General features: G+C 42.2%; 1 protein-coding gene across 4 annotated transcripts in view; it reads left to right on the top strand.

Moving 5' to 3' along the window:
• The window catches only part of GRM5 (glutamate metabotropic receptor 5), a 331,468-nt gene that overhangs the window by 248,758 nt on the left and 70,067 nt on the right, over nucleotides 1–12,643 (top strand). For all 4 annotated transcript variants that reach the window (XM_024215245.2, XM_024215247.2, XM_024215246.2 and 1 more), the window contains exon 3: nucleotides 4,319–4,554. In XM_024215245.2, coding sequence (XP_024071013.2) covers nucleotides 4,319–4,554 — 236 coding nt within the window. The remainder of the gene's footprint in view (nucleotides 1–4,318; nucleotides 4,555–12,643) is intronic.

Genomic DNA, 12,643 nt, shown 5'->3' with positions numbered 1-12,643 from the left:
TCTGTGTTGCTGATCGTTGAACTGTCCCACAGCTCACAGCAATGTGTCCCTTCTTCTGGCACTTTCTGCAAATAAACTGGCATGCCCAGCAATCCTTTTCAGCATGCGTAGTTTGTGCACTACAACCACATGGAAATTCCTTATGTGCGCATGGTCCTCTGTCTCAGTGATTCATGAGATGAACTTTTTGGTTCACACTAAATTCCAGAGAATCCTTCTCTGTGGTCACCATTGCAACTCTACTTCAGCAGTCTTTTTGTATGTAAGCACTTGCATAGTCAATAATGTCTTCTGGACCTGGTCATTGCATTATCCGGAGACTAACTGGTCACGTGGGGCAACACTCAGTGTTTGTCCAAACTGATGGTTCTCTGACAACCTCCTGAGGGCAACATCAAACTGTGCTACTGACTCTCCACTTCCGTGATGTTGTTGATGAAACTGATACGTTCTGCTATCACTGATGGAATAGGAGAAAAATGTCCCTGAACTGCTGCAATAATTGTGGTGTACATGGCAGTGCCAGGCACTGGAGATAATAGGTCACACAGAAGTCCATGTCTTCTCACCCATCACTATCAACAAGGTTGAAACCTGTTGTCCATCTAGAAAGGTGTTGCAGGTTACAAATTGCTCAAAATGTTTGAGGTACACTGCCCATGATTCACAGTTGTCATCAAACTCACCAACATTGCCCACACCATTTCACTGCTCTCCTGTTGCCTCTTGGACATCTCCTGCCACAGGGAAACTGTTTTTATTTGTTACTGCACTATTTGTACCCCCTCTGCTGGCCATGTGCTTACATGGCAAAATGCAGAATTTTTCCTTTGGCTGTACTTGGTCTCCATCACAGTTGCTAACTTTCACGTGGTAAATAAGCACCCTGACTTTCACAATAAGCCAAAAATCAAGCTAATCCCATTTCAAAACAAGGCTGAAACAAGCTAATCCCTAAGAACCCCAACACTCTCTGTGACTAGATCCCCCCAGCGTGCAGTCTGGGACTGTGGTGGGCCCACTGTGCATCTTTGACTCTCTTACCCCCTTGCCCCTGCTTGCCGGGAGCCAATCAAAAAAAAAGAAGCAACAAGCTACAAGCCAAACAAACAACAAGCCAAAAACTAGCCAACAAGCAACTCACAAGCAAATTAAGCCAAATTTCTGCATTTTTTTCATGGGTTTGGCATGTCTGGTCTCCCTCTGCTGGCTATAGACACTCAGTGCAGGCTGCTGGCTGTTTGCCTGGCTGCCTGCTTGCACAAGGTCAACAAAGATGGCTGTTTACTTCCCCTTCACTGCTCTGTTTGAACAGTTCTAGCAGTATATGCAGAACTTGTATCCGTAGTTCTATCTTTATTTACCTACTTGCCCCCTCTAGCTGGCTGTCCCAGGAGCAAAAACAGCAGTCTGACACCCTGTGCCAATAGGTGAACTTTGTCCCCTTTTTCATAGTATTATTTACGTAGTTTTTCTTCTTCATGTTCAATCAGTGGGAGCACTGGACACTGGTGGGATATAAATTCCTTGTCGTCAAATATTATATTTCTGGATCCAATAGAGAAGGAGAGAGACACAAACCTAGAGGGAGCTGATAGAAACACAACTGTGCACTGTGATTGCGTAATTGTTCTGGCTGCAAAACTGAAACAAAGACAAGGTTTTGCACTGGGGAGTGGAGAGCGCTCAAACATTTAAAGGGACAGGACACTGTGTTCTCTATCTAAATTCTTACACTGTTGCACCCAAGTAGCCTTCATATGGACTGATCTTATTCTCTGGGCTGACGCTGCTCTAGACCATTTCTCTGCTGAAAAGATGAACTCCCTGTTTCGTATCTTAGCACAACCAGCATTTCAGTAGTTACAGCATATGCACTTACCCCTTTCTTTGTGCTGGATGCCTTCTTCTGGAGTCTTCTGTATCGTTTCTGAGTCTTCATGGCCATTTGCTATATCATGCATAACACTCTTTACAGTGCACCTGAGAGGTTGCTTTATTAGTACTTCTGCATCTCTTTGCATGCATATTTTCCTATCTCACTTTCCTCCCTCCATGCCTTTTAGACCTCCTCACAACATAAGGACGTTGCCTATAAAATTCTGTTGAAATATCTATATTTCATATGCAAAATCCCTAGTTCTCTGATGCACATAGAATCTAAGGGCTATTTCCAATGTTATTGAAACAAGGAGTCAGTTCATGTAAAACTAGGGAGGGGGAACGTGGCCTAAAATTCTCATTTCTAATATTTCAAAACTTTAATCATTAGTATCCCCTAAGCATTTTATCACTATTGCTTTAACAACCCATGACATTTACTATAGAAATAAGATCCTTTCTAAAGGTGTGGCACTGGAGTTTTTTAAACAATCCTATACAATTCTATAGTATGGACATAATTCTGCTAAGATGATTGAAAAAAAACTATAGAAGAGCTGCTATTTGTTGTTCAGTTCTATAGGACTTTGCCATATGGGATGGAAACATTTAAAATCTTGCTGAACGTGAGATGAACATTTTGAATATACTAAATCAATTTAGATAATTCCTACATTTAACTGTTTAAAATGTTTTTTTTTATCGTAGCACCAAGCCAGACCTGTAAATGATTCCAGCCCTTGGGCTAGTAAATATCCTTCTGGGGGAAGTTAGACTTTTTGCCAGAATTGATTCCAATTAGCATATTCAGGAACATTAACTCCTGTTTCCATCCCTAAGATTATCTTAGTTTTAGGATAAATTTCAAAGCAGGATGTTGCACATCTCTCTGTGATATCAACTAAAAATCACTGATCACCTCTTTTCCTTCATAAATGCGTCTCATTCTCTCTTGCAGTAAATAACTCATTTTACCCTTTAATGTTTATTTTGAATCTGAAGCACTTTCTTTCCTCCCAGTATATTGCCTTCATCAGACTATTAGTTCTTTCAGGCAGGCATGATCTTTTTGTTCTGCGTTTGCAAGTACAATGTTTATAGACCTTACAATCTATGGCCCCAATCCTGCATGGTGTACAGGACAGGCAGACTTCTGTGCCAACACAAAGCCAATATCCCCAAACAAGCACCACCTCACTGAAGTGAACAGGGGTCATGCAGTTCCGGCAGTCTTCCTGCATGTTACAAAATGCATGATCGGGTTCTAAATAGGGACAACAGCTGAATTCAGAATACAATGGGTCGGGGGCTGATGGTAATAGTAAAGAAAGGTTGCTTGTGTTAGTTGCAGTATTTCCAATCCCCAGGATTCAAAAACCAAGAGATGGTCTTTTTTAAAAAATTACAAGATGATCTTAAAAACATCATGAGATTTTAAAAAATAACTAATGTTGGGTTCTTTTTATTTTCCTTATAGTTTTTGAACCTTCAGAGTGCACATTTCCAAGCTTTTCTCAGCGACTATGAGGGTCAGAAACTCTCTATTTTCCCCTACGAAAACCAAGATTCTCCCATAATCCCATGGCCTCAGAAGCTGGCGCTCTATGAACAATACCAAATATGGCAATCATGATAAAACAGCAGGAGCTGGCAACATTATGCTTAGATATGTATCATTTGGAGATGGAGCCAGATAAAAGTTTCAGAATTTTAATTTTTCTATGGAAAATTTTTGTCAAAATTTTGAATTTCTATGAAAGAAAAAAAAACTTGTGCATGGAGAATTCCACTGGAATGTTCATGACTTGTTTCCTGTATTTCTACCAGCTCTGCTTGGAGTTCGGAGTCAGAGTTCTGGGGGGGATTTTAAGTGAAATAAGTGAGGGAGAATCGCTAACAGACTGCTTGATGGCCATTATCATTTGGTAGTTTGCCATGGACATCTCAGTTTCCTGTGATGCTTTTTTAGCCCTGATTCTAAAAGCCAGCTTCCTGTCTGGTTTTTGCAATGCCATTACACATTCCGTGGAACTTTCGCTAAGTTGTCCCCTGGCTAGAATATCCCCAAACAAGTCCACTGAAGTCACCAGGGCTCAGTGCAGTGCAGAGGTGCACATGCACACAGTCAGTTTCAGGATTGGGGCAGTGGCTTATAATGCTGGTCTGGATTCCTTGGGATACAAGCTTAAGAATACACTATATAAATAATAAATGCTGATTACAAATGAATGCTCAGTGTAAGAAAATAGAAGATGCTGAATGCTACTAATAGAAGTATTACTGATACTTCACTGAACTCCACCCTCCAGATCTCTGGTGTGCGTGTGCATCTATTTGCTTCTATTGCTGTTTGCAAAGGAGCACTTCCCTTGTTCTTTAGAATGGCGCATGAAGCAGTATCTTCACAGTGTTTTCTCTCTTTTATTTCTCTCTGCAGTGATGGCTGGGCAGACAGGTACGATGTGACAGACGGGTATCAGCGGGAAGCTGTTGGCGGAATAACGATCAAGCTTCAGTCTCCTGATGTGAAATGGTTTGATGACTATTACCTGCAGCTTCGGCCAGAAACCAATCTCCGAAATCCATGGTTTCAGGAATTCTGGCAGCACAGGTTCCAGTGCCAGCTGAAGGGGTATCCACAGGAGAATACTAAATACAACAAGACTTGCAACAGTAAGTAGTTGGATTTATTTATGTATTTATATTTAAAATCACTAAGGTTAAAGCCTTGATTTAACTAGATAATACCATGCCGAGGCAGCGAGATTTGCAGGAATGGAAGTCAGAAAGTCTGGAATTTTAATCCCAGATCTGCCACTGAGCGGACGACTTGTCAAGAAGTTAGAGTACTAGCCTGCTCATGAGATCCAAGTCCAGCTCCCTGACCTGACACTGATTTCCTGTGTGACCTTACTGTCACTTACAGTAAAAATTCTCAAAAGTATCTAAGTGATTTAGGAACCTACATCCCATTTTCAAAACCAACTTAGGCACTTAAGAGCTGATTTGGAAATGTATTTAGGTGCCTGAAAATTCAGAGAAGCAGCTAGTGGGATTTTCAAAAGTGAGTAGGCATCCAACTCCCATTGGTTTCACTGGGAGTTAAAGGCCTAGGTACTTTTGAAAATCTCACAAGGTGTCTATCTGCAGTGACCAAAATGCATTTAATTTAAGTCCCTTCATAATTAAGTCTAGTTGAAAGTCAATGGAACTTAGGCTCCTGAGTGCTTGGCACTCTTGAAAATGAAATTTAGGCTCCTCATAATCTGTTCACTATCAATTTGTGAGCAGAAAAAGAAGGGCTAAATTTGTCAAATTGGTCTCGCTGAATACTTTCTCCAGCTCTGACGCTTTGTCCAATGCTACCACATCAATGAACTCTGGAAAAGGAGCAGACTAAACTACGCTATAATACCCTTAACTGCTTTATTGTTGTTTTTTGCATGTAATTAACATAGTTCCGTATGGTAAAGATTTAATGGTGACAACTATTCAGATGCCATCGATGTGTCCAGGTTGTTTAAGTTGTCCATTTCAATATGCATTGTTTTGTACATATGGAGTTTATGCTCAATTTCATTGGTCATCATGCTGCTTTAGTTTCCTAAGTTTTACTTTGATCTAACCATCTTGTGTTAAAACTCACAAGAGGGGAACACAAGGCTTGGCTAATAACTCTGATGTTCACCTTGCAGAGTTTCTTTGAATGTTGCCCTCAGGAGCAAGAAGTCTGGGGGCTGCAGAGGTTGGCCTCAAATCCTTGTGTTTTTCTCATGATAGCTTCCAGTTCCCACAGTAGCAGCATGGCTTCCTCATGAAGTCAATGAGAGCTCAGCACCTCTATGAAAATCTGTTCATTTATTTAGGTGCTTAAGTATGGATTTAGGTGTCTGCCTTTAAGCACCCAAATTTGAAAGTTTGGACTTAAACTTCTGTCCAGCTCAATTTCCTCATTTGTAAAACGTGCTAACTGCAACTCTATGGGTCCTTTGTCCAGCTGACTGAAGAACAAGGGTGGTAGCCCCTATAGGAGCTTCCTCTGCTATTGGTGACAGAGGGGGAGGACAGGGAAGGCTTACCTGAATCGAGCAGGGAGGAACAGGAAGTGGCCATACCAGGTTGGGGGGAGGGTACTGACCTTCCAGGTGACCAGAGGAGGGTGTGGTATTTGTACCCCGAGCAGTTTCAGAGAAGCCCTCTCTCATTGGGATCCAGCTGGCACCATCCATCTTCCCACCCATAGAATCAGAGTAGAACCGGATGCCTTCAGGAACCACTGTGGGCATTACGCTAGTCACCTCTTTCCTTGGGGGATAGGAAGGAATTTTTCCCTCCCTGTCAGACTGGCTGAGGCAGGATGGGTTTTTTCACCATCCCCACAGTACGCTTTGCAGGGAGGTTCACACATCACAACTTAGTAAATTAAAAAATGTGGCAGGTGTGCAGTGCATCCCTTAAGGAAGCTGCGGGAGGGGGATTCAGGGCTCCTATGTTTGGTACAGCAGGAAACCAGCCCCCAATAACTCCCATATGAGGGGAGGGCAGTGGGATCCCAGCAAGGGACTTGCTGTAGCCAGGACGGGAAGTGGGAGGACTGGCCGCAGCACTCTCCAGTGGGGGAAACAGTTAAGGAAATAATGATGAACTGCACTATTTATTGCCAGGTACTCCCATATATTTCAAGTGAGTAAAGTTGTGGCCAAATTGTACCACAGACACTGTCTCCTGTTCTTCTGGTATGATTAGACAAAGGGTGATATTGATACTTGCACTCCGTAGTAAAATGTTTTGAAGCCTACAGCTGAAAATAATATATTGTTGATGTGTCATATTTATCCTGCTATGAGTGCAGAATCTTGCCCTTAATTTCATCCAATTAAATATTTTCAGCTCAATAGGAGTTGCATAAAAAAATTATTACAGTATCTTCTAGCGACGCCAGTCAAAGGACTCCCAACTGTACCGGGAGCTGTACAGAAAATTTAAAAAAACACAGCCCCTACACAGAGACCACATAGTCTAAGACAGTGGCAAGAAGATATCGACAAGAAGGTGGGATGGAGGAGGTGGGTGAGGTAATAGTTAAAAGAAAAGCAATACTCTTAGGTCACCACATGAGTGCAGAAATTGACCTATAGTCAACCACTTCATTTTAATGCAGTAATGTCATATTGATAATAATAGCTATTCATATAAACAATATATTTTTAAAATATTGAAATAAGTAATAGGCGTTATGGCCAAAATTTGCATATGTGGATGCCTAAATCTGGATTTTGGTACATAAATTTAGTCATCCATGTTTGAAAACTCTAGCCTGTGCTTTCAAATCCCTGTATATTGAGATGATGAGATAGATTCACCCTCACAAATGCGAAGTGTATAGATTGTGATGGAGTCCACTCCCCACCACAGTGCCTCCTGCTGGCCATCAGAGGGATTAGCTCTGCCAGCTGGAGTGCCCTCTCCAGGTGGTGTCTCTCCCATCGTTGTCTCTGCCTGCAGACCAGCCTCAGTCCAACTACCGCAGCATCTTCTTCATAAATCAGTCCTCTGGATGTGTCACCATCTGTGTTTTCCCCCTCTCAGGTGTGAAGTAGCTCAGTTCAATAGTCTAGTCACTTCACCAGTTGCGAGCGGGAGAACCCGGGCCTGCCCACTACTCCGGGTCCCACCCCAGGGACCCTGTAGATAGCAGCCTCCTGAACTTCGCTCGATGCTATGTCAATTCCCTGGGCCACTTCCCTGCCCTCTTCTCAGGGTATTCAGCCAGCAGCCAGCCAGGAGCTCCCTCTTGCTCTCCTGGTCCCTCCAAGCAACTGCTCTGTCCAAGGTGCTACCCTTCTTGCAGCCGACTAGGAATACAGTCCTCATTCCTTGGGCTCCCCACAGCAACTGACTGTCTCTGGCCTTGCAGATCCTTTTATGCGAGTCTGTTGGGCCCTGACTGGCTGCTCTGTGCAGCCTCCCTACACTTGGCTGCTTCTCATGCAGCCTCTCTAGGCTGCTTGGAGGACTCACCTCCACTGCTCCTTTCTGGGACAGGCTATGGCAGGCTTCCAGGGGTATGGCAAGCCTCTTCCACTCCAGGGGTATGGCAGGCCTCCGGGGGTATGGCAGGGTATGGCAGGCCTCTTCCACTCCAGTGTGGGGTGAACACCCCATCACAAGATTCATGAGTGATGCTAGCCTTGTAGATCTCATTTTATAGTAGGCAAAAAATGTACACAGTCATTGTTACACAGTCACTATTTATTAGGGCAGGAGGAAATTCAGTGAGTCATGCAAAATGAAAATGTGATGATAAAGTAAAGAGCACATGAAAAACAGCCCCAACTGAATATAGCTTTTCTTCTTTCATTTCTATCAACTTCTGATAAGTTTCCATCTCTTCACATATACTTTGACTCATGTTGAGGTTAACATTTTAGCATCAAGCCATTTTTTATGTGCAGATTGAGTATATTTACCTAATCCAAATGGGTGCCACTGCTACTGCTGTTGTTAAGTACATTGATTTTCTGCCCAGCTAGAGCACTCCTGAAAGGGAGAAGTTTGCAGACTTATCTGACTTCATGCTCAATGTTATCAATTCCATGTCACAGGAGAACTGATGTGAACCACCTACGTAGACCGAGGGTCAGAGCAAAGGATTTAAAATACACCTTTAACTGGAGACTTTCCATAGCCCAAGAACACTTGGGGTTTTACAAGAATTGGAGTGTGCTTCCCCTCTGGCACCAGTCAGATGCTTTTGATTAACCAAGGCCCCAGTTCAGCTAGGCAATTAAACACGAGCATAGCTCTAAGCAGCTGAGTAATTCCACTGAAGTCAATGAATGTCCAACACCAGCACCATGTCACAACCCCTTGATGTTATATAACTTTAGACCTTTGCAGCCTGAATATATATCAGTGTCTCCCTCTTTCTCAAAAGAAAATACACACACACACAGTTCCAAATTCCTAGTGCCTTTTCTGCCTAACAACAATGTTTTCCTAATACATCTTTCCTTTAGGCAAACTGAAACCTCACCAAAATAAGTCATGGGGTACAATCCTGGATGCATGGAAGTTAATAACAAAACTGCCATTGACTTCAATGGGGCAAGGAATTTATCCATTGAATTTACCAATCTGTTGTTGTCAGTCTAGAGGTCTTTAATATAAATTCATAGATTCTAGGACTGGAAGGGACCTCGAAAGGTCATCGAGTCCAGTCCCGAACCCTCATGGCAGGACCAAATACTGTCTAGACCATCCCTGATAGACATTTATCTAACCTACTCTTAAATATCTCCAGAGATGGATATTCCACAACCTCCCCAGGCAATTTATTCCAGTGTTTAACCACCCTGACAGGAACTTTTTCCTCATGTCCAACCTAAACTTCCCTTGCTGCAGTTTAAGCCCATTGCTTCTTGTTCTATCCTTAGAGGCTAAGGTGAACAAGTTTTCTCCCTCCTCCTTATGACACCTCTTTAGATACCTGAAAACTGCTATCATGTCCCCTCTCAGTTTTCTCTTTTCCAAACTAAACAAACCCAATTCTTTCAGCCTTCCTTCATAGGTCATGTTCTCAAGACCGTTAATCATTCTTGTTGCTCTTCTCTGGACCCTCTCCAATTTCTCCACATCTTTCTTGAAATGCGGTGCCCAGAACTGGACACAATACTCCAGGTGAGGCATAACCAGCGCAGAGTAGAGCGGAAGAATGACTTCTCATGTCTTGCTCACAACACACCTGTTAATACATCCCAGAATCATGTTTGCTTTTTTTGCAACAGCATCACACTGTTGACTCATATTTAGCTTGTGGTCCACTATAACCCCTAGATCCCTTTCTGCCATACTCCTTCCTAGACAGTCTCTTCCCATTCTGTATGTGTGAAACTGATTTTTCCTTCCTAAGTGGAGCACTTTGCATTTGTCTTTGTTAAACTTCATCCTGTTTACCTCAGACCATTTCTCCAATTTGTCCAGATCATTTTGAATTATGACCCTGTCCTCCAAAGCAGTTGCAATCCCTCCCAATTTGGTATCATCTGCAAATTTAATAAGTGTACTTTCTATGCCAATATCTAAGTTGTTGATGAAGATATTGAACAGAGCCGGTCCCAAAACAGACCCCTGCGGAACCCCACTTGTTATACCTTTCCAGCAGGATTGGGAACCATTAATAACTATTCTCTGAGTACGGTTATCCAGCCAGTTATGCACCCACCTTATAGTAGCCCCATCTAAATTGTCTTTGCCTAGTTTATCGATAAGAATATCATGTGAGACCGTATCAAATGCCTTACTAAAGTCTAGGTATACCACATCCACAGCTTCTCCCTTATCCACAAGACTCGTTATCCTATCAAAGAAAGCTATCAGATTGGTTTGACACGATTTGTTCTTTACAAATCCATGCTGGCTATTCCCTATCACTTTACCACTTTCCAAGTGTTTGCAAATGATTTCCTTAATTACTTGCTCCATTATCTTCCCTGACACAGAAGTTAAACTAACTGGTCTGTAGTTTCCTGGGTTGTTTTTATTTCCCTTTTTATAGATGGGCACTATATTTGCCCTTTTCCAGTCTTCTGGAATCTCTCTCGTCTCCCATGATTTTCCAAAGATAATAGCTAGAGGCTCAGATACCTCCTCTATTAGCTCCTTGAGTATTCTAGGATGCATTTCATCAGGCCCTGGTGACTTGCAGGCATCTAACTTTTCTTAGTGATTTTTAACTTGTTCTTTTTTTATTTTATCTTCTAAACCTACCCCCTTCCCATTAGCATTCACTATGTTAGGCATTCCTTCAGACTTCTTGGTGAAGACCGAAACAAAGAAGTCATGAAGCATCTCTGCCATTTCCAAGTTTCCTGTTACTGTTTCTCCCTCCTCACTGAGCAGTGGGCCTACCCTGTCCTTGGTCTTCCTCTTGCTTCTAATGTGTTGATAAAAAGTCTTCTTGTTTCCCTTTATTCCCTTAGCTAGTTTGAGCTCATTTTGTGCCTTTGCCTTTCTAATCTTGCCCCTGCATTCCTGTGTTGTTTGCCTATATTCATCCTTTGTAATCTGTCCTAGTTTCCATTTTTTATATGACTCCTTTTTATTTCTTAGATCATGCAAGATCTCGTGGTTAAGCCAACGTGGCCTTTTGCCACATTTTCTATCTTTTCTACCCAGCAGAATAGCTTGCTTTTGGACCCTTAATAGTGTTCCTTTGAAAAACTGCCAATTCTCCTCAGTTGTTTTTCCCCTCAGTCTTGATTCCCATGGGACCTTACCTATTAGCTCTCTGAGCTTACCAAAATCCGCCTTCCTGAAATCCGTTGTCTCTATTTTGCTGTACTCCCTTCTACCCTTCCTTAGAATTGCAAACTCTATGATTTCATGATCACTTTCACCCAAGCTGCCTTCTACTTTCAAATTCTCAACGAGTTCCTCCCTGTTTGTTAGTTAATATAGGTGCTTATGGCTCAAATAGTTTCCATTTTGTTTATTAATTTGTATTACTGTAGCACCTAGGAACCCATCATGGACCAGGACCCCATTGTGCTAGGCAGTGTACAAACACAGAACAATAACGTGGCCTCTGCCCCCAAAATCTCATAGTCTAAGTATAAGGCAAGAGACAACTGATGGATCAGACAGACAAATAGGGGAGTACAAGGAAACAATGAGACAACATTGCCTCATTATAATAGCCATTGGTCTCACCACACCAGCTGTCTGCTGTCAAGTTTTTTGTAGGCATCATAGTGAAGAGACTTTGAAGGAGGCTAGTCAGGCAGCTTTGCAGATGTTTACAGAATGGGAGAAAGCACAAAGATGTTTGTTGGAAAATTGAACAAGTGGGTAACGGAGGCTGGGATCATTGATTGATCAGAGGTGGGAGTTGGCATCTTGATAGTGAATGAGAGTTGATGAAAGATAGGGTGTGGATAGGCCATGAATAGCCTAGAAAGTGAAAACAAGGTAGCTTATGTCTGGTGTGATAGAGAAGGGAATGGAGGGATGCAAAGAGAGGGATGACATGGCCAAAGCAACGGGTTAGGAAAATCATCTTTGTACCAGCATCCTGAATGAATAAGAGCAAGGCCCCAAAAGTTGAGAATATCTTTTTGTTAATGATTAAACTAGTTAGCTCCTCACTACCTAAAAAAAGATGGAAATGCCCAAATAACAGAGGGAAAACTTGAAACAGTTTTCTACCACGATTGCTGTAGAAAGCACAGGCACACAAAAGCCAAATGCAAACATGTCTACGGTGTTCACTGAAACTCAACCAGCTGGAATGGCAGATACTTAACAAGGTTGAGAGGACTCACCAGTTATGGGAGTTCAGGTTCCAGCCAAGTTATTAAATCTAAGCCCCTTCATGTTGGAGTTCCATCACGCATTGCTTTTTTGGGGCTTTTTGATATAATGTTGGAGTCAGATGTAAATGTCATCTTGTTACATTGCAGCATTGAAAACGTATGTTGGCTAAACCCCAAAACAAAAAGCCAAAGTTGGTTTTATCTGGCTAGGCCACAGCCAACATGGGCAGGTCCCAGTGCCTGTCTGAGACTATACCTCTCAAATTTTCCTCATTTTGAGGGACATCACTCATTTTAGCTATGTACATTCCACACTAATTTGGCATCCCCTCACTTTTATGGTTAATTACTTTTATCAGAAATTTAAAAAAATTCATCAGACTGAAATTATAGAAAAATTCATTTCCCTTTTTAAAAGAGTGAATTTTAATTTTCCTCCATGAATAATT

This window comes from Terrapene carolina, unplaced genomic scaffold (genome assembly GCF_002925995.2).
Source record: "Terrapene carolina triunguis isolate 2854851 unplaced genomic scaffold, T_m_triunguis-2.0 Scaffold97, whole genome shotgun sequence".
Classification (NCBI taxonomy): Eukaryota; Metazoa; Chordata; order Testudines; family Emydidae; genus Terrapene; species Terrapene triunguis.
The sequence above is the reverse complement of the archived record's forward strand: the minus strand, read 5'-3'. Positions and strand labels throughout refer to the sequence as shown.